At 45.1% G+C, this 26,620-nt stretch overlaps 2 protein-coding genes across 2 annotated transcripts; one reads left to right on the forward strand and one right to left on the reverse strand.

Moving 5' to 3' along the window:
* Nucleotides 1-5,797: 5,797 nt before the first annotated feature.
* On the forward strand, nt 5,798-11,460 carry LOC110162636 (uncharacterized). Its single transcript, XM_055159908.1, has 2 exons — nt 5,798-5,943; nt 10,642-11,460. Exon 2 carries the CDS (start codon nt 10,649-10,651, stop codon nt 11,453-11,455), a length of 807 nt encoding a protein of 268 aa, XP_055015883.1. The 5' UTR covers nt 5,798-5,943; nt 10,642-10,648; the 3' UTR covers nt 11,456-11,460.
* Nucleotides 11,461-18,719: 7,259 nt separating this feature from the next.
* On the reverse strand, nt 18,720-23,348 carry LOC110162632 (toll-like receptor 2). The gene is made up of 2 exons (XM_020927532.2): nt 23,291-23,348; nt 18,720-21,247 (listed from the first exon to the last, which is right to left on the reverse strand). Exons 1-2 carry the CDS (start codon nt 23,302-23,304, stop codon nt 18,745-18,747), a joined length of 2,517 nt encoding a protein of 838 aa, XP_020783191.1. The 5' UTR covers nt 23,305-23,348; the 3' UTR covers nt 18,720-18,744.
* Between the last annotated feature and the right edge of the window lie 3,272 nt (nt 23,349-26,620).

Raw genomic sequence — 26,620 nt, forward strand, 5'->3', positions numbered from 1 at the left:
CTCAGTGGTGTTTCAAGGGTTTCCAAGGACCAGAGGCATAAATCCAAAAAGGCCCTAAAACCTGTTTTAACACCATTATTACCCAGAACTCAACAAAGAGTTACAGCTTTTAATAAAAACTTCAAACTAAAATAACCAGTCCACTAGAGCTGGTGCACTGTGGACGTTCTGCTGCTTTAGTGTGAACAATGAACATAATTCCATAAATATTTGTGGTGAATCTGGTCACGCCCACTTCAGTGTTGAAATGACCTGGTGCTGGATCCGTTTAAGAAAAGGATTAAATCATTATTGTGATGTTTAATCCAACTGCTGTTTGACTCATGATCACTGCATCAGTCTGTACGACTTTAAACTCACTTTGTCTTGGAACTGGATTTAAACTTGGGTTTTGTGTGTCGTTTTTTTTTTTTTTTTAGGTGTTTGGTTCTCGTGTTTATCTTTTGTTTTTGAATTTTATCTATGGTTATTTTTTATTGGATTTTAACGTTAAAGTTTTAAACAGATCATGTTAATGATGGAGCTTTGTGCTTTTGTACGGTGATTTCTGCTGCTCCTGTGATTCTCCATTGTACTTGATTAAATTCACTTTGTGTTTCTTGGGAAAATAATAAGAGAAAAGTTGACCACACCCACTCCTGCCTCAGCTTCATGTTCATGTGTTTCTCTCAAACTCAGTCGCTCTTAAACTATGTTCAGACTGAACCCGTCTGACACGAACAAGACGAATGATTTAGATGTTAACTCTTTGTAAAGACGTGTTGATGTGTGAATAAAGTTCTGTGGCGTGAATGACGTGAGTTGAGCGTCGAGATTTACTCGTTTTGAGCATTTTGAGCGACATGATTTACAAAACTGGCATTGATGCGCAAATTCCCAAAAGGGAGGGGCTCCTGAAATTTGAAGGAAAGTTGAAAATGTTGAACTTTCTGCAAATATTCCCGTCACACCAACCAATCAGGGGCCGTGTTCTGACAGTGACGAATAAAACAGAAACAGACGTGAACTTTTAACATGGAGGAACACTCACTGTTGCCGTGGGAAACGAGACGATGTTATACAAGAGCAACACGAGCCAGAGGCCAGAATAAACTCCACAGAGCAGGAAGTGCACCAGACTCTGTCCCCCTCTCCTTTATTCTGGTCCAGGTCTCAGTCCCAATCTGGTCCCGGTCTGGTCCCGGTCTGGTCCTGGTCTGGTCCAGGTCTCAGTTCCAATCTGGTCCCGAGCTCAGGTTGTTTTCACACCGCTAGATCATCCGCACCGGGCAATAAAATTGTTATTAGGTAGTAAATACACTCCAGTGTGGTGCTTTCACACCGACAAATGAACCAAAACTGGTTCAATTGACGTGTCTCTGTTTCCTGGTAGAACAGCGATACTCCAGTTATCAACACCACAGGCCGTCCTCATCTCAAATTATCACCATGAACTCATAAAACAGCAACATGTTGAACTTTGTACAAACTCATCACATCAGCCCAGAGTTCAGGTAACAGCAGCAGCCAACAGCGCTCACAGTAGCGCAGCTCCTCAGGACGGGGCTGGGGTCTGGACCTTGGTCTGTTACAAGCTCGATGGTCAGATGGTCCGGAGGCTCTGTCCTCCATGTGCTGGTTCCAGACGGTGGCGAGCAAGACCAGTGCGCAGTGGACTGGGTCTGAGCGGGTACGTTTCATCGTCTGCGCGCTGGTTCCGTGCGGGGAAAGTGAAAATGTTCTGTGGACTACAGGTCTGTGGGGGCTGCTCTGGTCCTCCACGCTGAAGAACCGCGGCTGGTTCCAAGGTGGTGCAGCATCTGGACAGAAGCGTGAATCCAGTTTGGTTTGTTATATGTTGTTCTGAGCGTCCGTCCTCCGCGCATTTGGTTCATCCCGGGGAAAGCGCTTCCTCAGGTCGAGGCTCCCCGCTTCCCTGCTCTCGCTGGTTCAGGACTCCGGTTTGGATCTAGTCCGACTGTATTTCTCACACGAGGCTAAAAGCAGGGACTCTTTAAAGTTGACTCAATTGAATAGGCTATTGCCATAAAATTATTTGGTTAATTAAAATAACAAATGCTGGTTGGTTCATGATCGGGGGAACACCGGGTCGTCTCTGTGTGTGCAGGTCCTGAACAGACGTACACACTCATAATTTTGACTCACTCTGGAGCCACATGTTCACACACTGGTTCTTGCTCTGATCTTCGTGTGTTATATTTTCTGTTTTGGCCATTGTTGGTAAAATAATTTGAAAATGAATCGCGGCTGCGTCTGGACAACAATCTGTTACTGCGCTGGAGACGTACAGCGCGTCACTTCAGGCAGAAGAGACGCGTTTCTCCCATGATGCATTTGGAATAGTCCATCCGTTTGTCCACACTGTCTATGGTTTGGACCCGGGTTCGCGTTCACACCAGAGGAACCGCACCAAAGTTGGTCATTTGGTGCGGATTCAAGTGAACTGAGACCACCTCTTTTTTGAGGTCTCGGTCGCTTGATTTGATCAGGTCCGAGTCCGATTGACACTTTCACACCAACGCAAACGAACCAAACTAACTTTTGGTTCGAATGGATCGTTTGGTGCGCACCAAATACTGTCGGTGTGAAAACACCATAAGACAAGGTTGTGTTCCTCACACCAATGCACCACTTCATCAATTTCTGTCTTGTAGCCGATGACATCTGTGCTTTTATAAAGTAAACTAAGAATAGCTGTGTCATCAGAAAATGTAAGTATATAGTTGTTTACCTGTTTACTCCTGCACACATTGGTGTACAAAGTGAAAAGAAGAGGTGAGCTAACACAGCCCTGTGGTGCCCCAGTGCTGACAATCTGAATATCTGACAGTGTTGAATTACCCTTAACTTGTTGCTGTCTTCCTGTGAGGAACGCCCAATACCACTTAATAATGTGACTGTTAACACCAGCTCTAACAGCTTCTTCAACAAGATGCCCGGTAATCTTGTATTAAATGCTGAACTAAAATCTACAAACAATATTCTGGCAGATGATGAAGGATCCTCTAAGTGTTTCAGTATGAAGTGGGCAGTAGTTACAAGAGCATCATCAGTACTTCTGTTACTGCAGTAGGCAAACTGATGGGGATCTACACGACCCACTACCTCCTCCCTCAGAAACCCCACCACAACACGCTCAAATGATTTCATAGTCAATGATGTCAAAGCCACAGGCCTGAACTTATTATTCTCCTTAGGACAGGTTTTCTTAGGTACAGGGGTGATAACAGACTTTTTCCAGAGCAAAGGTATATCCCCTGTTTGTTCCTGTTGTTACTGCATTTATTCCCCTTGGGGTTTACCATTACCACAGCCAAGGCCAAAATTCTGATAAATGGGCACATATTTAAGCACACAAAGCCATAATGCGTGCCATAAAAATGTAATTACACAGAAGACTGAAATTGCGTCTCCAAACTCTAATGTGGAGTAAGTTGGATAAATTTGACACAAGAGAACATGAAGTACACATCGATGTCAGTAGTTACTGACAAGCTAAATCCGACACTCAGCTTGACAACTAACTATTGACAATTGAACACAACATACAGACAGGCAGCGGGCTACAGTTCTGAACACTGAATATTTTTTTATGGTTTGAGGTAAATTGTTGTGCAAAACAAGGTGCAACATGGTTGTGCCAGACAAGCTTGTTCAAGGTGAAATGCAGAAAGGTGCAGAGTGCAGAATAGCAGCATGTAACTAACCCCTGTGCAAATTGTGCGTCTGACTGTAATATCAGTATAACCTGAGTTGTTAGACTAATGATGGGCTTTTTAATCTTTAGAAAATTCATGAAGGAGAGAGGTGTCGCATCTGGGGAGTGCCTTGATCGGTGGACATTGCAAACACTTACGAAGTCCAGACAACATGATGGTGCAAGCTGAGGACTGTTTGTGCTGATGGACAGTATTGTTTTTAAAACCACAAGCTTCTTTGTTAGGGTAGTTACACAGTGTGGTTTTTAAATTAATGTGTTATTTTTTTCCATAATTTTTATTTTTCCCTCCAGAATGCTGAGGCACTCCTGAAAGATGCTGATCCTGCTATGGTCCAACAGGAGCACATGTTAGGAGTGAGAAAATACATTCGGCAAAGACTGATTACCCAAATGACATAATGTTTCATAATGTTTAATAATACAGTATGTTCCTGTTTGTTGGGGAGCACGGACCGTATATATGAATGGACGTAGCTAGCTTGTAGCTAGCTGGTCTTAAAATGTTTGTATGAACATCGCTTTACATGATCTTGAATTTTTCTTTTCGTCATTTTATCCTTCAAAAAATTCCTATTCCTAGGCTACTGGCCTAATGTTCTGATGTTCTTTAGTAAAAGATCGTCCACACACTTTTATTGTGTTCTTTAAGTTTTACTTCAGCGCGTGCTCTACACTCCTACAGTTGCCGGGTTCAAGGGACTCAAGGGCCACAGCTTTGAGTTAACTGCACATTATCTCTGATGAGTGCCACCTACTGGACAACAACACTAGTAACATACAATAAATATGTTCCAGACAGAATTTGTTAAATTGCACATATTATTTACATACATGTACATTTTATTTAAATCAATCTTATTCTCTACGTTATCACAGTTAAATAAACACTTTAATTCTGACACTGAAAAGCAAATAGCTTCAAATGGTTAGACTATACTGTATGTGTGGGTGTGAATAGCACTTTTCACTATGAACACCTGTGTACAGTGCCACCCGTACACTATTTACACCCTGGGTGTTAATAGCATTATTGACTATTTGAGACCTGGGTGTAAATAGCATTTTTGTCTAGGAACACCCGGGTGCCCTTCTGTGTGCCACGATAAATACACCCGGGTGTAAATAGCAACAATGGCTATTTGTCCTATGTGTGAATAACAATGTTAGCTACACCCTGGGTGCAAATAGCATCTGCCAATAAATAAATAAATAATGAATCCATTTGATGATGAGTTTTTGAAATATAGACCAAGGTTTATTCTTGTTACAGCAGATATGGACAGAGCCTAGGCCTGTTCTGGCCACACACCAACAGCCTCTTCCCCTACCACATCTCGCCCCATTTCCCAAGGATCATCCCCATAATGATACAAAGCACCAAGTTTATAAAGCCTGAGACAACAAGAGGACACACACATTTCAAAGTGAGAAGGTGACGACTCCTGCTGAGGTGTGGCCAGATGTGTTTGATCTGATTTGCTCCATATTCATGTATTTGTCACTTCTTGACAAGATCAGGAAGTAAAAGGGAACAGAAGTATTTACATTGAAGGGTCTTTCTAACAAACCAAACGAGTTTTAGTTACAAGACCAAATGTGTTTCTAAAAGATAAACTAATCACTATTTTAATGTAATCAATCATAATCAATATTTTCCTGTGGGGGTCTGGTCTCAGGTACAAATCACATTCATTTACACAAAGACAGATGGCAGGAGCTTTGTGGTTCAGTAGTTTTCTCATAAAACCAAATTACACTTCCAGTAACTGCACCTGATTCTGTGAAACCAGGTGACCAGCCTGGTCTAACCACTAATATGTGCTGTTCTCTTATTCCACTTCAAGTAAAAAAAAAATCCAGATAGATATAAATAGAAGTAGGAGAGTAAACAGCACATTAGTTTTGTGTGTGTGTGTTTTTTTTTTTTTTTTGCTCGACACAATTGTTACTATTCATCAGCAAAATCAGGAAACATGAACAGGACTAGGGCACGTGACATGAGCTTTTGCCAACACCACAAACACCAGTCATCATGACGTGTAAGTTCAGGGTGAGTCAGAAGATTAAAATCCCTCTGTGTTTCTGTCTCAGCTCAGATCAGAGGAGGATTTCTCATGTGCAGGACTCAGCTCCTCAGACTCTCTCCAGAGACTCTGCTCTTCTAGAAGCTTCACTCATCACTGAGACCTGCACCTGAACACACCTGAACACATCTGAACACGGTGAGTTCTCTGAGTTTGTACATCCTGAAAAACAGCAACATCCTGTTTTTTAAGGGATATATATATATATATATATATATATATATATATATTATATATATATATATATGTGTGTGTGTGTGTGTATATATATAATATTTTTAACAGATGTTTATTTTTAGTGTCACACAAACAAATTCAATATATTGTAATTACATTGCTTAAAAATACAAAGAACTTACTAGTACTTACAGCAGTTTTTAATCAGAACCTTTTAAGATAGTGACTCCAGACTCTAAACTTCTAGAGTGTTCCTTCTCCATGTATTGATCAAAATATCCTGTGTAATACACATCTGGAAAGATGATGGTATCAGGTGGTATAGAGGGAGGACTCGGACACTTAGTAATGTCTTTGAATGCTTCATTAATAATTTGAAGAATTGACTGCACTTTTCATTTTTTATACTGGTAAGTTCTTGGTAATATAATGTATATAATGTATATCAAAGATATGTTTCCTGTGCTCTATGACACCATCAGTTAGTTCAGAGTCAAACCCAGTACAAGCCGTTCTTCTGGTGTACAAATGTTGTGTGTCCAAAAATAATGTGCTTTGAAATTGGTCCAAAAGGTCCGGTAAGAGCAGTTCATACACTGGGGTGGTCTCCTGACAACCTTCTGGATGGCCCTGACACACTGTGTGACAGGTGCAACACAGATGATCTGGTACAACTGCTGTGGTACAAAACCTTCCTGAAGCAACTGTGTCTTTTAGTATTTAGCAGCTCCTTGACGACCTGATCTACCTTTGTGCTGTTTGACGCAATAAATAACTTCATGTGATGTTTTACCATCTGTGCCTGCCCTGCCCAGTGACTTCCACATCCTCTGGAGCACCATACAGAACAACATGAGAAATGCTTGAAAAATTTAAACCCATCCCAAGGACAGTAGTTGTAACAACAACTTTACAGTTGCCTTCTCCACTTAAGGGCCGTTCACACCAAAACGTCAAAGCGTCCAGTTTCTAGGTAAAGTCGATGTGTACGTGCGACTAGAGCGTCCTGCGTTTTTGTGGTGTCAGCGCGGCGCGAATCTGGCGTCGACGCGGCGTGTCTTGAGCGTTTTGGCGTCAGCGATCTAGACGCGCGTCCAAGGCGTCAGCGTCAAGAATTTGAAAATGCTGAACTTTTCGCGTCAGACGCGCCGCATCGACCAATCAGGGACGAGTATCCAGAGACGCAGCGACGTTATTATCAGGAAGCAAGACTCGAGAACCAGAGCGAGAACCACAAACATGAGCGGAGCATGAATATATACACCACAATCACTGAGCTGATCGCGAGAACTACACCAGGACTGGACCAGGACTAAACCAGAACTAGACCAGGACTAAACAGGGACTAGACCGAGTCTAGACCAAGACTAAACACGGACTAGACCCTGAATAGACCGGGACTAGACCGGGACTAAACCAGGACTGATCCAGTGTCATTAGCGGAGTATAAATATATATACACCCCAGTCGTCGACCCGATCTCCTCTGCTGATGTTTTATGTCATAAAAACTCTAAAGTCTCTCAGTCTGGTCTGACATCGTTTCGGCAAAAGACCAGGACCGGGCTCTTGTTTCCAGGCCAACGGACGCGCGTCAAGTATTTTTCTCCCGTTCGTCCACGGCGTCAAAGACGAGCGTCGGGGGCGTCTAAACTCAAATGCAAAGGCTCCAAATAGAAGCGTCAAGGCGTTTTTTGACACTTTGGTGTGAACGAACCTTTAATGATGACAGCACTCTGCTCTTATTTTGTGGGAGTGTTTTGCGGTGACAAATGCCTATAATCATGTCCTCTGCTTTGTGCATAGAGTCTCTACCAAACCAACAATCTTCACCCAGTTCAGCTTTTAGGTAACAGAAGACTCTTCCAACCTCTTTTAAAATCCTACAGAGAACAGGGGACATACTGGTTCCTTTTTCTTGGACTTCCTGTACTGTCCAGTCCATACAGTCCAGCTGAGGTCCTGGTACAGGAGTCAGTCCAAGTCTGGCGTTGGTCCGGTTTGGGCTTTCAGTCACAGTGACCGCGTTTTCCAGATGAAACTGCCTCATCACTCTGTCTCCTGACTGGAGGGTCATTATTAGGGTCATTATGGGGGTACCTGTGACACAACACCATGTCATACTCTCATATATAAACTACTATAATTCATTTAATTCATCTACATTTTATATCAAATCAAAATGGTTCATGTTTAGGACCATCAAACAAAACAATATAGGTTCAGAAAGAGTAAATAATAAATTGAATACCACTTTGCTTTGACAATGGACCCAGTCTGTTCACCCAGTCTAGCAAAGCACTTCCTGAAAGCACTTTTTCCTTTGTCAGCCAGCCCCCTGGCAGGAAAAAAGTAGAACAAAACATTAATACGATAGATCTCCATGCTAAATGAAATGTAGCCATACAACAACACACTCTCATTACATCACTCATCAGCTTGTAGCTTCTGTGCTCATGTGGTCCACGGACAGCAGTGAATTTCTATCCCACACTGGATGTGGAGAATCATTTATTTTTTATTTTAATCACTTTGACTAAACGTTACTACATTTAAGGATTTACTGACAGTGACCCAGTGCCCAATAAGAGCAACAGATCTGTGCAAGACCCGACACTACTGTATGCATAATTAAGCCAATTACTGATAGAACAGTTTATGTTACAGTAAACAAATGACCATTAACTTTTGACAAGGCCAACAACAACAAGTTCCACCACATCTGTGGGTTACTGTTGTATGTTAAGCACTTTGGTCACAGTAAGAGCCTCCATTTGCTTTTCCACTGAAAATCTCCTCATCACTTTTGACTCCAGTCTGCACGGTGATAAGTCCGAGTTTAGAGGCCTCTGTTACCTGCTGCTCCATCAGTGCAAACAGAGGCAACAAGACGACCACAATGGGATGTTCGAACATGGACATCTTCTTTGCTACAAGCAGAGCCATCTGACAGATTAAAGGTTGTATGGAGGATTTTTTTTGTTTCAAATTGTCAATGATAGTATTATAGAGGTGCAGTTGCCTTGTAATTATGATGACCAAAAAAAAAGAGAATAAAAATTCATCAACTCTGGACGTGGTGGGGCTAAACATTTGCCAATAGATAACGACACTGCCTCGTTATCTGTGAGCTGACAGGCTGTCAATCAAACTCCCTACGTTTCTAGTGTAACTGACTTGCCTGCGCCGCCGGTACGTGGTTTACGTACGACTGTCACACAGTCCACAGACGCAAGACGCACAGACGCTGTTTACTCCACCAACGCAACAGTTCTTAGCGGCTTTTTTGACCTATATCTTCCTCGCAGTTCGCACAAAGTTTGTTGCAATGACAGACAAGAATCCAGGAGCAGTTCGCTGCAAAAGAAAATCTGTTTTTGAGATCGCTGAAAGAAGAAGACAAGGGGAAAAGCAGCGAAGCCAAACTAAGGTGATTCTTGTAGATTAATTCCAGCGATGGCGCGACTGAAGCAGACGAAGAGTCTAAAGACTGACGCACTGGTCCACAAATTACTCCTGGACAGGGAAACTTCTGCTTATTATGAAAACGTACTTTATTTCCAAGAGCTGGACAAATGTTTTTCAGGACACAAAAGCGATATCCTATAAAAACGTAATTTTCAAGGCAAAGAAAGAGTCCGCTTGCTGCTGCGTGTTGTAGTTAGTTCATTCGCACAGAATCTCCGCGCACTCTTCTCTGCACCCCTTTCCTGCTCCTGTCCCCGCTGCCCGATCCGCTCTTCCCCCTGCTCCTCACTTCTCCGGGCACGGAATCTCCTGCGCACCTCTCCCCCTCTCCCTCTCCTCTCCCCTCTCCTCTCTCCTCTCTCCCTCCCTCTCCTCTCTCTCTCCTCTCCTCTCTCCTCTCTCCTCTCTCCTCTCTCCTCTCCCTGCTCCCAGCTCCGCTCTTCTCCCTGCTCCTCACTTCTTGTCCGTGCACGAAATGTCCGCACACCCGCTCTCCCCGCTCCTCACTTCTCCGTCTTGCCTAACCAACATTGTAGTTAGTTGTTTACAAGTCATGTGCAGTGCACTGGCTGTAAACAAACCTGTTTCTGGCGTAAAGAGGAGGCGGGAGGAGGCGTTTCTACGTAGGGAGCTGTAGGGGAGGGGGGGTGGTTTCACGCATGCGCAACATTTGAAAAAGGACAAACAGTCGCTGGATTTCTCGTTCCTTGGAAAATCCTCTATACAACCTTTAAGTTTTTCCCAAAGCCGGTGGGAAGCAATGTGACAACGTCTCTGTTGAAAAGAAAGGCCTCTCGAGCTGTCAGCTGCTGTGGTGTTAATGACTCTGTTTGTTTTTGGTCATTTAAGACCGATTTTACAACAGAATGAAAGAAACTTTTGGCTCTCCAGTGCACCATCTTAATTGAAAACTGAGGGGAACTTCTGCCACCAAAGAGTGATGCAGGCAAAGAATACGTTTTTTCAAAGAACAAATCAGATTGCATGACCATGTTTAACCGGGCCGATCTGATAGGGCAGAGGACATGGGGACCAGACTGACATGGATCTGTGTAACAAATGCAGAGAGATATCCTTCTGGATTTCCAGGCAAGGGATATACTGCATCAATACATTAGTGATGTCTGAAACAATGGAAAGAAAATAGTTTTTTGCCTCATTAATTAAATTTGTGTTTTTTCTTTCCATCTAGGAGAAATATGGCTTTGGAATTTAAAAGGAAAATTGAAGAAAGCAAGAAGCTAGACAACGGACCTCCTGCCCGATACCAGCTACAGCTAAGAGGATATAATCTGGACAAAGAATCAAATGAAGAATCTAAACTGTGGAGATTTACTCTTGGAGAATATGATCCACGACATCTGAACAAGACCATCCTCCTGGTGGGAGCCACAGGGTCAGGGAAGTCCACTCTGATCAACGCTCTGGTCAACTTTCTGATGGGGGTGGAGTTTGAAGACAAAGTCTGGTTTGAGGTCATCACAGATGAGAAGAACAAACCTCAGACTGAGAGTCAGACCTCTGCTGTGTCTGTTTACAACATCTATGGATTCGAGGGAACTAAAGTCCCTTATTCTCTGAGCATCATTGATACTCCAGGATTCGGACACACAGAAGACATAGAAAATGATGATATGATTATTCATTTACTCAAGGGTCTGTTCTGTATCCCTGAGGGAGTGGACACAGTTAATGCTGTGTGTTTGGTCATGAAGGCCTCAGTGAACAGACTGGACGAGAGGATGGCCTACATCTTTAATTCCATCACTTCTCTGTTTGGCAAAGACATGGAGCAGAACATTGTGATGATGATGACTCACTCAGGTGGAAAAAAACCCAAAGATGCTCTCAACGCTCTGGAAGATGCAAAGATTCTTTGTGCCAGAGACGCAAAAAATGAACGAGTATATTTTCAGTTTGACAACTGCCAAAAAGAGATGATTGAAGATGACAGTGATGATGAAAAAAATTCAAACATGCATTTACAAATTCAAACAAGGGAATGAAGAAGTTCACAAAGTTTCTGGAAACAGCAAAACCTCAGTCTCTGAAGACGACAGTGAAGGTGATTAAAGAGAGGATCAGACTCACGGCCTGCATCCAGAACCTAAAGGAACGAGTGAAAGAGACGGAAATGAAACAGGAAGCAATCAGAAAGAACAAAGAACAACTTCAACAATTTAACCACGAGATGGAGAAGAACCAAAACTTTAAAGTTTCCATAGAAGAAACCTACAAAGAAAAAGTGGAAATAGACGCCTGGTGGGACACCAAAGCTGTCACCTGTAATAACTGTGAAGAGAACTGTCATTACCCAGGATGCACCTGGGCCTGGGGTCCAAGCTGGTGTTACGTCATGAAGGACGGGAAATGTACTTCCTGTTCTGGGAAGTGTCCAGCGGACGCTCATGTGAAAGAAAAGTGGAGATATGTGACTAAGACCAAAACAGTGGAAAGGACCATTGAAGAAATGAAGACCAAGTTTGAAGAGAACAAAGCAGAGAGTGAGAGGAAGACCAGTCTGCTGCAGGATCTGGAGAAGGAAATGTCCAACCTTCAACAAGCCAAAGACCAGAGTCTGAACGAGGCCTTTGAGTTAGTGGAGCAGCTGGAGAGGATCGCTCTGAACGTGGACTCTGTGTCCACCTTCATCCATCTGGAGTTTCTCATTGAGAAGATGAAGGAGAGAGGAGATGAAGAGAAGATTCAGAAACTGGAGAGAATGAGAGATCGAATGACTAAAAATGAAAAGGCTGCAGCCAGATACTTCAAAAAGATGCGTGAAAAGTTCCGTGGTGAAAATTCATTTTAAATTGGGTTAATTTAGGTGACATTTCCTGTTATTCTTCCTCTTTACATGATATTTACAGACAGTAGGTCGGCATAATGCATCACATTCTGGCCTGTAAACAAAGTAAACTACAGCTATCAGCCTTTAGTGGTAAATGTGTGCACACCGCAGTAATATTTTTTATGCGTAAATGCCGATCATTCACACCTCTAGTCAGCTCATTCACACATCAGTGCAGGTCCAGCAATGTATATAAGACCTCTAGAGTCACTTTACACTAGGCTAATGTAAGAAAACAGACTGTTCATGTGGGAACTACAGCAGATGAGAGCTAAACAATGAGAACGAACCAAAAGTAGCTCTAAAACCAACACATTTGCAACACTCAGTGCTCACACAGGCTCCTTTCAGATCACAGTCTGTAGTAACAAGTGTCTGATTGTTCATAAAAAAGAATATAATCTATCATGTTGACAGCAGCTGTGTGTGTCCTCCCTCTGGGACAGTCCTCTGTCTGTGGGACTTTGATAAAAACAGCAGTAGTTTTGTTGTTGGCACAAACTGCTCTGAAGTTAACATTTATTTAAAACTAAAAATTGATGCTTGATTTATTTATCCACTTACCATCCACCCGTCCGCCTATATATATATATATATATATATATATATATATATATATATATATATATAATATATATATAATATATAATATATATATATTTGGACTAAACCAGGACTCGACCGGGACTAAACAAGGACTAGACCGGGAGTAGACCGAGACTAGACCGGGACTAGACCGTTATTAGACCAGGACTAGACCGGTATTAGACCAGGACTAGACCGGTATTAGACCAGGACTAGACCGGGACTGATCCAGTGTCATTAGTGGAGTATAAATATATATATGCCCCAGTCGTCGACCCGATCTCCTCCGCTGATGTTTTATGTCATAAAAACACTCTCTCAGTCTGGTCTGATATTGTTTTGGGAAAAGACCAGGACCGGGCTCTTGTTTCCAGGGCAACGGACGCGCGTCAAGTATTTTTGTCCCGTTTGTCCACGGTGTCAAAGACGCGCGTCGGGGGCGTCTAAACTCAAATGCAAACGCGTCCAAATAGAGGCGTCAAGGCGTTTTTTGACGCTTTGGTGTGAACGAACCTTAAGAGAGAGGGAGACAGGGAGCAGTGTGGGAGGGGCCATTGAGTGTAGATCTGACACTTGGAGGACAATTTTGCTACTTTTAGTTTTTTTTCTTGAGAAAACATGCCTAAAGCTCAGAAGAATTAGTATTATAATAATAACAATTATTATTATTATCATATTATTATTATTATCTTGGCACAAATTTGGCAATCTTGTGCTGAATTGTCATTTTGTTTACACAAAGGCTCACAGCATCAAAACCCTTTGTCCTAGAGATCTGAAATTCTACACAGTTGTTGCCAACAACTTGAACAATGAGTGTAGTGAGTCACAAATGCCTAGAATGAAGTATGCCCAAGCTAAGGCCTTTACAGGAGAGATGTTTGTTCCAGGTTGTAGCACCTGTCGACCCTGGGCAGGTTCAGTGATTGATTGTATTTAACTGACCTTAACTCAAAACTGTTTTTTCTGCAGACCTGCAGCATGTTTTGGGTTGATGAGGGAAACCAGAGCATCTGATGAAAACCCATCCAGACACAAGGAGAAACATGCAAACTCCACACAGAAAAAAAAAGTGACATTTCCTAGATATAAATGAACACTAATTGAGACCAAAGTGGTTTTCTCATTCTTCTCAAATGTCTCTCCTAAGAAATAAGTCTCACAGTGACTATTGTATGAGTTCTCTAAGTTCTCTCACAGCCTCACTGTCTCTGTTAGAAAAATTAGATATGTTGTGCTGCTTTCAAATATGTCTCAATTTGACTTAGAAGCACTATCTCAGTTCCGTCTCTCACAGCTCATTATTTGAGTTCTCAGATTTGTCTCATAACAGCACAGTGCCTGAGTGGCACTCATGTCTCACAGCAAGAAGGTTCTGGGTTTGATTCCTGAGTCACCTGGGTTTTTCTGTGGGGAGTTTGCATGTTTCTCCTTGTGTCTGGATGGGTTTTCTCCAGATGCTCTGGTTTCCCCCATCAACCCAAAACATGCTGCAGGTCTCCAGGAAGAACAGTTGAGAGCTCAGGTCAATTAAATCCAATCAATCAATGAACCTGCCCAGAGTCGACAGGTGCAAATCAGCACTATTGTTACAACCTGGAACAAACATCTCTCCTGGTTAATGTAGGTTGTGCACTGTCCCTGTCTCATTAAATAAATAAACATATAATACATATAATATATGTGTGTGTATATATATATATATATATATATATATGTATGGCAGGGAAAGCATACATGGAGCGACATAACCAAGTGGCGGGCATAGTGTACAGAAACATCTGTGCAGAGTCTGGGCTGGAGACCCCAGGATCAAGGTGGGAAACACCTCCAAAGGTTGTGGAGAACGACCGAGCCAAGATCCTGTGGGACTTCAGATACAGACTGACAGGATGGAGATGGACCAACCAGACATAGTGGTGGTGGATAAGAAACAGAGCAGAGCCGTGGAGGTGGAACATCACAACACCAAGAGATGGTAATATCAGGAACAAGGAACACGAGAAGCTAGAGAAATACCAGGGGCTCAAGGAGGAGCTGGAGAAGGTCTGGAAAGTAAAGGCATCAGTGGTGCCTGTGGTGATCGGACACTCGGGGCTGTAACCCCCAAACTGGAAGAAACTACAACAGATACCAGGAAAACAACAAACATCTCAGACCAGAAAAGTGCAGCACTGGGAACAGCAAAGATACTGCAGAACTGTCAAGCTCCCAGACTCTGGTAGACGACCCGAGCTGAATGAGGGTGAGAGACCAACGGTGAGAAACACATTTATATATATATATATATATATATATATATATATATATATATATATATATAAACATATAATAATATAATAAAAGTCTCAGATTCATCTCATGTTATTCTCTTTAATTCTCCTTCAAAATAACCAAGACATCATTGAGATCAGGGGCAAACAATTATGAGATCTCCTCTGTTTATCCCACTTCTTAAGTGTTGCTCAACTGATGATCTCAACTCAGCCTCCTTTGTCTTTGTGACATTTTGTCTCTTTTTAACTCATCTCTTGCTCCTAAGGCACCTCAGGAGAAGTAACCCAGAAACAAATGATGACAGAATGATACAAATACGAGAAGCTCAAATTGATCTCAAGAGATGAGATTGAACAGCAGATGAGCAACACATTTTTCCAGTGGGAAATCATTATGTTAGATAAGACACTAGAGTGTACAGTCTACGGCAGGGGTGGGCAAACTAGGGCTCGGGGGCCGTATACGGCCTTTTAAACCTTTTAATCCGGCCCGCCGAACTTGAAGATATTACAATAATAAACCTTGTTGATGTTTTATTTGTCATGCATTTCCAGCGTTTCCCAGTAGATGGCGCACTATATACACATTGAGGTGCGGCGTATTATGTTGGCCGCAATGCTTTATGGGAAAGTGTTCTTACAGGAGTTATTCAGACCATGAGTGAAGTAGTGGTGTTCAAGATATAAGCTGCTTCCATTTTAAATTGGTAAAAATAAAACATAGAAAACTTGAAGACTCTGAGTTGTAGATGTCAGTTTATGCAACTTCATAGTGTCTGGTTTTACTGCACTTACAAGTGTCTGTCTGTGATGTTACGGCATTGGCTTTGGCTTTGAGTTATTTTTAGTCAAATTTGAAAACGGTGAGTTCATGATGTTTATTTACCTGTCGTGTGCAGTGGAACAGATTTATACACTTTTATGTGTCTGAATCACAGAAATGTCAAAGTGTCAGAAGTCCAACATAAACGTGAATATGATGTAATGAAGCCGAGCTCTTAACATGTTATGTCCTGTCTTCTGTCTGGCCCTTCAGCCAAACTTTAGGACCCTATGTGGCCCGCGAACCAAAAAGTTTGCCCACCCCTGGGTTACGGTGTCACCTCAGAGCAGATGCTGAGATCGCACAGGTGTGAACAACACTCGTGAGCTATGTGACTCTGGGAGTGCGTTCAGGGGCAGTATGGCAATTCTCTGGTAGGGTATTGGCTCGTGGCGTGGCATTAGATGGTGGTAGTGTTGGCCTGCTGCAGCGGTACCTCTGTGTCTGGAGCGACCTCAGGGAATGAAGGTGAAATAAAGCTCCCAGGGTCACGTAGAGCGAGTTAATACGAACATTCTAAGGTCAGAATGAGGAGCCTGACAGCGGCAGTCACAGAGAGAGGAGCCAGTTTTTCAACAGAAAGTGAAAGGGAGACGATGGAGCCAGAAGTGCATCCATGTTCATTTGGAATGCACAGGTTTGTGGTCTGTTTACACAAATCTACACTGGGCAAGTGCAAGTGCAGGGTCCTGTTCTACACCTCTGCATGGGTGAAGCACGGGGACATGTGATCTTTTTATCAGTATGTGCACTTCTTTTGGAAAAATAAAACAGTAGAACAAAACAATGTTCTTCTTTTTTGTCTCACTTTAATCAGAAAAGACTCAGACCTTGTGAGCTGAAAAGTTGATTAAATGAATAAAGTCTGGAGCACAGACTTCGGTGTAAATGACATGAGCTGAATGTAGTGAACTGTCTGTGAACTTCTCTTTCAGCGAGTGAACTCATTAGAGTAATTAGAGATTAAAGAGTTAGGGAAGCCTTAGAAAATCAAACAGTGAAACAGTCATTGGTCAATAACAGATTAGATAATCTTGATCTTGTAACATCCATCTATTCATTTTGTTCCGCTTTATCTGGGGTCAGGTCGCGGAGGCATCAGTCTAAGCAGGGACTCCCAGACTTCCCTTTCCACGCACACTTCCTCCAGCTCCTCCAGTGGGACCTGAGGTGTTCCCAAGCCAGAGACGTAGTCCTTCCAGTGTGTCCTAGGTCTTCCTCGGGGCCTCCTCCCGGTGGGACATGAACACCTCCTGAGGGAGACGTCCAGGAGACATCAGAACAGACGTCCTCCCCTCAGACGCTCCTCTCCACGTGGAGGAGCAGCGGCTCTACTCTGAGCTCCTCACTCTGTCTCTAAGGGAGACGTCCGGACGCCCTGCGGAGGAAACTCATCTGTGCCGCTCGTATCGTGGATCTGGTTCTTTGGGTCATGACCAGAGGTGAGGGGAGGAACAGAGACTGACGCTAAACCCAGACTCAGCTCCTCTTCATCACAAAGGTCCGATAAACGACCGCATCACTGCCCACGCTGCACCTGTCCACCTGTCAATCTCACGCTCCATCCTCCCCTCACTCCAGAACAAGACCCCGACATACTTGAACTCCTCCACTTGAGGCTTGAGAAGTTGGGTTCCAGAGCCCCAGCTGTGCGTGGAGGTGAGCTCGACTATATCTAGCCGGTACCTCCTGTACAAGCTCAGGCTCCTTCCCCCTCAGCGAGGTGACGTTCCACGTCCCTACAGCCAGGTTCTGTGCCTGTGGAGTAGGTTGCCGAGGCCTCTGTCCCCGACTGCAGACTAGTTCACTTTGCACCCGACACCTATGAAACCCTCTGCGGGTGGTGAACCCCCCTGAGCCCATCCGGGCCCCGTGGGCAAAGGCCACCAGGCGCTTGCTTTCAAGCCCCAACCCCAGGCCTGGCCCCAGGGTGGGGCCCCGGCTGCACAAACCGGCCGACGTCACGGTCCTTGTTGTTTCTCTGTTCATGTTGCTTTGTGAGCTGCTTTTATTCTGACCGAGGACCTGTTTGGACCATGGGAGACCCAACCAGGGGCATGATGCTCCTAGGATCATTCGGGTACGAAACTCCCCACCACAGTAACGTGGCAGTTCAAGGGGGAATCTTGTAACATTCAAATAATATTTTTGTTGCGTTAAAGCTGCCGATGTGTGACACCCGACACCAGCAGCATGATTTATTGAACTTTTCCACCACTGGCAGGTAAATGATGGATAAATCCAAGAAAATAAAAGTTTTAGAAGAAAACTAAATGTTTAATGCTGATGAATTTAAGTTTGAATTTTTATTTCCTACGAGGACTCAAATATACATTGAGTAATAATGTGTTTAATGCAGCTTTGACACATTTGTTTATGTTTTACAGAAATGGTCTCAGTCCTGGTCTGGTCCCAGTCTCAGTCTCGGTCTCAGTTCTGGTCTCAGTTCTGATCTGGTCCCAGTTTAAGTCCTGGTCTCAGTCCCGGTCTGGTCCCGAACCTGGTTTAGTCTTGGTTCAGGCCTGTTTTAGTCCTGGTTCAGTTCTGGTTCAGTCCTGGTTTAGTCCGTTATCAGTTTTTCCCATTTTTCATTTAAACACAAAACTGAAAACTGAAAAAACTAATCATTATCTGTTTTTCTCATTTTGGTTTTGGAGACAAATAATGAAGAAAATAGTTGTTTTTTCATTTTCTTATTTTTGGTTTTATTTTGAAAAACAAACAAACGACACACAGATTTGAGATGTTTGAGGTGAAGTTTTAAAAGGCGTCGCTCTCGCTGTCCTCGTGCTCCTCCGGTTCCTCTTCGGCGTTGATCAGTGGAGTCGTTTCAGTTATGGACAAAGCCACGTCTTTCAGAACCATGAAGGCGTTTCCTCCGCGCAGCATCGACTTCAGACTCGCCCAGAACACCTGCCGCCTGTGCCCCTCCCCCGGCCACGCCAGGTACGTCCTGTGCCTCAGAACGCTCCGCAGGCGACGGTACCGTTTGGGCAGCGAGTCGACCGCGATGGGCTCCAGCAGAACGAACACCATGGAGTCGTGCTGCGCGGCGATGGAGCGGTGCTGCGTGAAGAACAGCTCGTAGTTGCACCACTGGCTCTGGACGAAGTGTTTGGACAGAACGAAGAGCGTTTTGTAACTCGACTCCACGCACTTCACGATGTTGTCCAGGACCCACTCCCCGGGGACGAAATCTCGCTCGTGGACGCAGAGGGTGAGTCCGGCGCCCTCGAGACGCTCCACGAGCTGCGACTCCACCCACTCGGCGTCGCGGTGGCTGTACGAAACGAAGGCGTGGTACGAGAACAACGCGCTCCGCAGATTCTCCGAGCGCCTGTGATCGCGGCGTTTCGACTGGATCCACACCCACAGCATTTTACCGTACCAGACGCCGTCGAGTCTGTGGAACAGGAATCCGATAATTACGACAATGCTAAAAATGACGGCCAAACCGAGCAATCCCTGACGCCACGTTTGGCAGTTGAGCGCCGTTAAACCTTGGACGGAAGTGAGAGGTTTCCCCGAGTGAGACGGCGGCGTGCTGCAGGTGTACTGAAGCGGCCAATCAGGAAGCAGCGACTTGTTCAAAGACGTTATGAACCAAAACGAATCGCACGAACACACGAACGGATTATTACCGGCTCTTAACGTCTGCAGTTGGGGAAGTCCTGCGAGATCTTCCTCAAAAACGGACGTGATCGCGTTCTGGTCGACGTAAAGGCTCAGCAGCGACGGCGCTCGGAGATTCGCCGGGATCGACTGAATGCTGTTGCTGCTCAGAATCAGATGAGTCATGTTGGGGAATTTTGAGACGTCTTTTTGCGTCAGAACAGTTAAGCCGGTCTTAGACAAATCGATTCTCTCAAAATGCGGAGAGAGGAAGTTAAATACCGAATCGCCGAGGTTGTTGCTGGCCAGGTTTAGCTCTTTAAGCCAGAAGGGCCAGTCCACAACGCCGTCTAAGACAATCGAATTAAAGCTAAGATCCAAGGACTCCAGATGTTTAATGTGATGCGTCTTTTCGGCGATGAACGACAAACTGTAGAAGCGATTCTTACTGAGAGAAAGCTGCTTCAGTTTCGGAAACACGACTTTTTCCTGCAAACACGACGGCCACCAGAAACCTTTATCGTCCAGGAGGTTATCGGAAACATCCAAAGTCTCGAGGTTTGGAATCGCAGAGAAAATGTTACACGGTAAAATATTCATTCCTGTGCCTGAAAATTTTAAATAGGTAAGTTTCAAAATTAGGTCAAAATTTATCTCAAATTTCGGGTACTCGTATTGCATGTGGGTGATTTTAGAGATGGTAATGGATTGGATTTGGGCGGTGTGGGTCAGGTTGGGCAGCCGAAAACCTCCCGGCGTGTCTTCGTCGTACGCGATGTTTAACAAAGAAAGCTCCTGAACCATGGACTCCAACACGTCTTTGATGAACTGCTCCAAAAACGAGGTGTTTGTCCGCGTGTCCTCCACGGACAGGTTCCGGATCTGGGGCATCTTTTGGATTTTCTCGAAAGGGTTACCGCTGACGTTGCAGGTGTCCGGAAAAACAGCCACGAAACGCAGCGCGGTCGCTCGAGTTCGGTTCAGATCCTCCAGAATCGAGTCTAACAGTTCAAAGTTTCCGCAGAAAGTGACCTTGAGTGAGAATTTTTGCAGGAGTTGAAGTTTAGCCAAAGCGCCGGATTCGTACGTCAGCCATTTTGTACCGGCTCCGAGAACCAGATGCCGCAGGGTGACGTTTTGTAGAGCGTCAAAGTCGTCGAAGCGAACGGACGTGGCATTAGCGCTTCCCAATGCGAAAACATCCAGGTTTTTAAAGTTCCGATAAGAGTTTGGGAGTCGGTAGCTTTTGTAAACGTTGTAGGACAAGTCGAGAATCTGAACATTTCGCAGCGACAGATCTGGAACGACGGACAGTTTATTCAGGGACACGTTGAGGACTTTGAGAGACGGCGTCTTCTCAAAAACGTGAGGAGAGATTCCCGTGAGTCCACAGTCAGACATTTTGAGGAAACAGAGCCGGTGCAGTCCGGAAAACGCGTCGTCCGTGAGTTCCCGTATCGCGTTGTGGGAGAGGTCGAGGTACTCGGTGTCGCCGGGCAGATTCGAGGGCACGGCGCTGCGGTTTTGGCCACAGAGGTTTTGTATTCTGGAGTTTGAGGTGACGCAGAGTTTGAGGCCGGTCGGGTCCAGCTCGGATCCGAACCCAGAGCCCAGCAGCACCAGAGCGACCAGAGAAAACCACACGGACACCCTGAAACACACGACACACAACCATTTTACCAAAAGAAACTATAACACAACGTTCAAGAGGGGGTTTTACACTTCTATGAGTTATTACATTTACATCTTGAAAACAAGTTTAAGTTTCATTAAACACATTTTACAAAACACGAAACACTTGCACAAGCACCAAGACAATTTTATATGGCCTGTGTGAAGTCAACCCCGTCAAACGCAAACCTACACAAAAACTATGTAAATCATTTGTGCTGCTTTACTTTTGGAGATATTAACGATTCTTTTAAGGCCCGTTCAGACGCAGTGTCCAGTTTCTATGTAAAGTCTGTGGAGGGGCGTCTGGGGCGTCTGGGGCGTCTGGGGCGTCTGGGGCGTCTGGGGCGTCCTGCTTTTTTGCGGCGTGTCTTCAGAGTTCTGGCGTCGACGCTCTAGACATGCGTCCAGGCCGTCAGCGTCAGAAGTTGAAAATGCTGAACTTTTCACGTCGGACGCGCCGCATCAACCAATCAGGGACGAGTATCCAGAGACGTAGAGACGTTATTATCCAGAAGAAAGAGAAAGACCCGAGAACCAGAGACACAAACATGAGCAGAGAATAAATATATACACCACAATCACCGAGCAGATCACCAGGACTAGACCGGGACTAGACCGGGACTAGACCGGGACTAGACCAGGACTAGACCGGGACTAGACCGGGACCAGACCGGGACCAGACCGGGACCAGACCAGGACTAGACTAGGACTGAACCGGGACTAGACCTGGACCAGACCAGGACTAGACCAGGACTAGACCAGGACTAGACCAGGACCCAGACCAGGACCCAGACCAGGACCAGACCAGGACCAGACCAGGACCAGACCCGGACCAGACCAGGACTAGACCAGGACCAGACCAGGACCAGAGCAGGACTAGACCTGGACTGAACCAGGACTAAACCAGGACTAGACCAGGACTGAACCAGGACTAAGCCATGTTTTTTGACACTTCACTCTGAACACACTTCTACCGTCATGCATGCATGTTTGAGTAATCTAGTGATCTCTCCTGGGCCCTGTTCAAACCCTCCTTACGGATGGCAGTACAAGTCTGTACGAGGCTCCGCCCACAAGCTTCCCCACGACAAATCTCCATAAAAATCTACAAAAACATGACACAAAACTGAACACAGTGACTGGACAAACCCGGTGTGACGTGCAGGAGTTTCATTAGTGGGACCAGCGCTCTGAAGGGGGAGGGACTCAGCACAGGGAGCAATGGGAGACGAGACTCAGAGCGACAAAAACAAAAGTGAAACTTGAACACTTTGTTTTGGGCGAATATAGAATTTTCAAAAAAAATATCCATGTGTCATTCGTTCATTTGTTTTTCAAAGTAAAATTTAAAAAAAAAAAGAAAATGAAAAACTCTGTAATGATTGTTTTTTTCAGTTTTCAATTTTGAATGAAAAATGAAAAAATGAATAATAGACTAAACCAGGACTAAACCAGGTTTAGTTCTGGTTTAGTCCTGGTTTAGAATTGTTTTAGTTCTGGTTTAGTCCCAGTTTAGTCCTGGTTTAGTCCTGGTCCAGTCTTGATTTAGTCCTGTTTTAGTCCTGGTTTAGTCCTGGTTTAGTCCTGGTTCAATCCTGGTTCCTGGTTTAGTCCTGGTTCAGTCCTGGTGTAGTCCTGGTTTAGTCCTGGTTCAGTCCTGGTTTAGTCCGTTAAACATTTTTTTTTTCCATTTTTCATTTAAACACAAAATCAAAAACTGAAAAAAAACAAATCATTATCTGTTTCTTCACTTTGGATTTGGAGACAAATCATGAAGAAAATTGCTGTTTTTTCATTTTCTTATTTTGGGTTTTATTTTGAAAAACGACTGAACGAACGACACGATGATTTAAATACAGCGAATACCCCACAGAAATGTAAAAAAAAACACCCTCTTTAATCATTTCACTGTTTTTAAATCATGGAAAACTGTTCTACAAAGTCTGAGCTGAACCTTTACGATCATTTTCACCGACTCCTCAAACCCGAGTCTAAACCGTTAAAGAGAACAGCGTGTTACCTGTGCGCCCGCATGCTGCCGTCGTCTGCTCCGTCTGCTCCGCGATCTGAGCCTGAGTTTCCTCTAAACCCTCTCTGCTTCCTCTTTTTATCCCTTACTCTGCACTTTTTGATTTTGCTCTTTTGGTTTTTGGAGTTTTTGTTGTTTTGTAATCGCTGGTTGGTAGTTTTGTTGTATGGTGCAGTGGTGCGGGACGTGGGAGGGCATCTGACACACAGACAGGGTCACCACGCGCCGCTGAAATCCTGGAAAACCTGGAAAATGTTCGGCCGGTTTTACAGAAATTAGAAAAACAAACCCAGTGTGTTTTTTCTTGTTTTGTCCCTGAAAATGTCTCCACTTTTGGTACCGGTGTTTTATTGGAGGCAGTGGCAGTGGTCTGTCAGTGTGTGTGTGCTCCTTCAGATCTGTCAGTGTGTGTGTGCTCCTGCAGATCTGTCAGTGTGTGTGTGCTCCTGCAGATCTGTCAGTGTGTGTGTGCTCCTGCAGATCTGTCAGTGTGTGTGTGCTCCTGTCAGATCTGTCAGTATGTGCTCCTGCAGATCTGTCAGTGTGTGTGTGCTCCTGCAGATCTGTCAGTGTGTGTGTGCTCCTTGCAGATCTGTCAGTGTGTGTGTGCTCCTTCAAATCCTTCAGATCTGTCAGTGTGTGTGTGCTCCTTCAAATCCTTCAGATCTGTCAGTGTGTGTGTGCTCCTTCAGATCTGTCAGTGTGTGTGTGTGTGCTCCTTCAGATCTGTCAGTGTGTGTGTGCTCCTTCAGATCTGTCAGTGTGTGTGTGCTCCTTCAGATCTGTCAGTGTGTGTGCTCCTTCAGATCTGTCAGTGTGTGTGCTCCTCAGATCTGTCAGTGTCTTCAAATCTGTCAGTGTGTGGCTCCTTCAGATCTGTCAGTGTGTGTGTGCTCCTTCAGATCTGTCAGTGTGTGTGTGCTCCTGCAGATCTGTCAGTGTGTGTGTGCTCCTTCAGATCTGTCAGTGTGTGTGTGCTCCTTCAAATCCTTCAGATCTGTCAGTGTGTGTGTGCTCCTTCAATCTGTCAGTGTCAGTGTGTGTGCTCCTTCAAATCCTTCAGATCTGTCAGTGTGTGTGTGCTCCTTCAGATCTGTCAGTGTGTGTGTGCTCCTGCAGATCTGTCAGTGTGTGTGTGCTCCTTCAGATCTGTCAGTGTGTGTGTGCTCCTTCAGATCTGTCAGTGTGTGTGTGCTCCTTCAGATCTGTCAGTGTGTGTGTGTGCTCCTTCAGATCTGTCAGTGTGTGTGTGCTCCTTCAATCTGTCAGTTGTGTGTGTGCTCCTTCAGATCTGTCAGTGTGTGTGTGCTCCTTCAGATCTGTCAGTGTGTGTGTGCTCCTTCAGATCTGTCAGTGTGTGTGTGCTCCTTCAAATGCTTCAGATCTGTCAGTGTGTGTGTGCTCCTTCAAATCCTTCAGATCTGTCAGTGTGTGTGTGCTCCTGCAGATCTGTCAGTGTGTGTGTGCTCCTGCAGATCTGTCAGTGTGTGTGTGCTCCTGCAGATCTGTCAGTGTGCTCCTCTCCTGCAGATCTGTCAGTGTGCGCTCCTTCGGGTCCTGCAGATCTGTCAGTGTGTGTGTGCTCCTCAGGTCCTGCAGATCTGTCAGTGTGCGCTCCTGTCTGTCAGTGTGCGCTCCTGCATATCTGTCAGTGTGCGCTCCTTGCAGATCTGTCAGTGTGCGCTCCTTCGGTCCTTCAGATCTGTCAGTGTGCGCTGTGTCCTTCAGATCTGTCAGTGTGCGCTCCTTCAGTCCTGCAGATCTGTCAGTGTGCGCTCCTTCAGGTCCTGCAGATCTGTCAGTGTGCGCCCCTTCGGGTCCTGCAGATCTGTCAGTGTGCGCTCCTTCGGGTCCTGCAGATCGTCAGTGTGCGCTCCTCGGGTCCTTCAGATCTGTCAGTGTGCGCTCCTTCAGGTCCTGCAGATCTGTCAGTGTGCGCTCCTTCAGGTCCTGCAGATCTGTCAGTGTGCGCTCCTTCAGGTCCTGCAGATCTGTCAGTGTGCGCTCCTGCAGATCTGTCAGTGTGCGCTCCTTCAGGTCCTGCAGATCTGTCAGTGTGCGCTCCTTCGGGTCCTGCAGATCTGTCAGTGTGCGCTCCTTCAGGTCCTGCAGATCTGTCAGTGTGCGCTCCTTCAGTCCTGCAGATCTGTCAGTGTGCGCTCCTTCAGGTCCTTCAGATCTGTCAGTGTGCGCTCCTTCAGGTCCTGCAGATCTGTCAGTGTGCGCTCCTTCAGGTCCTGCAGATCTGTCAGTGTGCGCTCCTTCAGGTCCTGCAGATCTGTCAGTGTGCGCTCCTTCAGGTCCTGCAGATCTGTCAGTGTGCGCTCCTTCAGGTCCTGCAGATCTGTCAGTGTGCGCTCCTTCAGGTCCTGCAGATCTGTCAGTGTGCGCTCCTTCAGGTCCTGCAGATCGGTCAGTGTGCGCTCCTTCAGGTCCTGCAGATCTGTCAGTGTGCGCTCCTTCGGGTCCTGCAGATCTGTCAGTGTGCGCTCCTTCAGGTCCTTCAGATCTGTCAGTGTGCGCCCCTTCGGGTCCTTCAGATCTGTCAGTGTGCGCTCCTTCAGGTCCTGCAGATCTGTCAGTGTGCGCTCCTGCAGATCTGTCAGTATGCGCTCCTTCGGGTCTCTCCTCGCGGTTTCCTGTGTGGAGGTTTCAGCGCGAGTATCCGGCTCTAATCGTGAAGCTGCTAACGTGAATTTCCCCTCGTGAAGCTCGTTGACGCAGCAGGTTAACGTGTCGTGAGTGACAGAACATTTGTCCAATCACATCACCCTAAATAAACAGAGACTGTGATGTCACTGGTTGGTCACTTCTTGCCTGATTGTTTCTTCGGGGGAGTTTTGGACGAGTGTGAGGCTGGTGTCTAATGTTTACAGTCAGATGCCACAGTAACTTTACTCCATCTACTTTTTAAGCATTTAGAGGGGATTGGAACTCATGCAAGACTTCTTTTTATTGACTTTTCATCTGCGTTCAACACAATCCAACCTCATATTCTTTGTAAAAGACTTTTAGAACATTTTAGTCTTGATTTTAATATTGTGGGGTGGATTCTTGATTTTTGAACACAGAGAACACAAAGAGTAAGAGTGAGTGGTTCTTTCTGACCAGATGGTGTCATCAGCAGGACACCGCAGGGATGTGTTCTTTCATCTCTATTGTTCATACTGTTCACCAACAAGTGTCAGAGCACCTATGAGAACAGAACAATAATAAAATATGTGGATGATTGTGTCATTGTGAACTCGCTTCACAAAAATGAAAACCAACATGGGCCAATTGTTGAGGACTTTGTAAAATGGTGTGAAGAGTCAAATCTGC

Source organism: Boleophthalmus pectinirostris, unplaced genomic scaffold (assembly GCF_026225935.1).
Source record: "Boleophthalmus pectinirostris isolate CB_2022bp ecotype Guang Dong unplaced genomic scaffold, ASM2622593v1 HiC_scaffold_2825, whole genome shotgun sequence".
Classification (NCBI taxonomy): domain Eukaryota; kingdom Metazoa; phylum Chordata; class Actinopteri; order Gobiiformes; family Gobiidae; genus Boleophthalmus; species Boleophthalmus pectinirostris.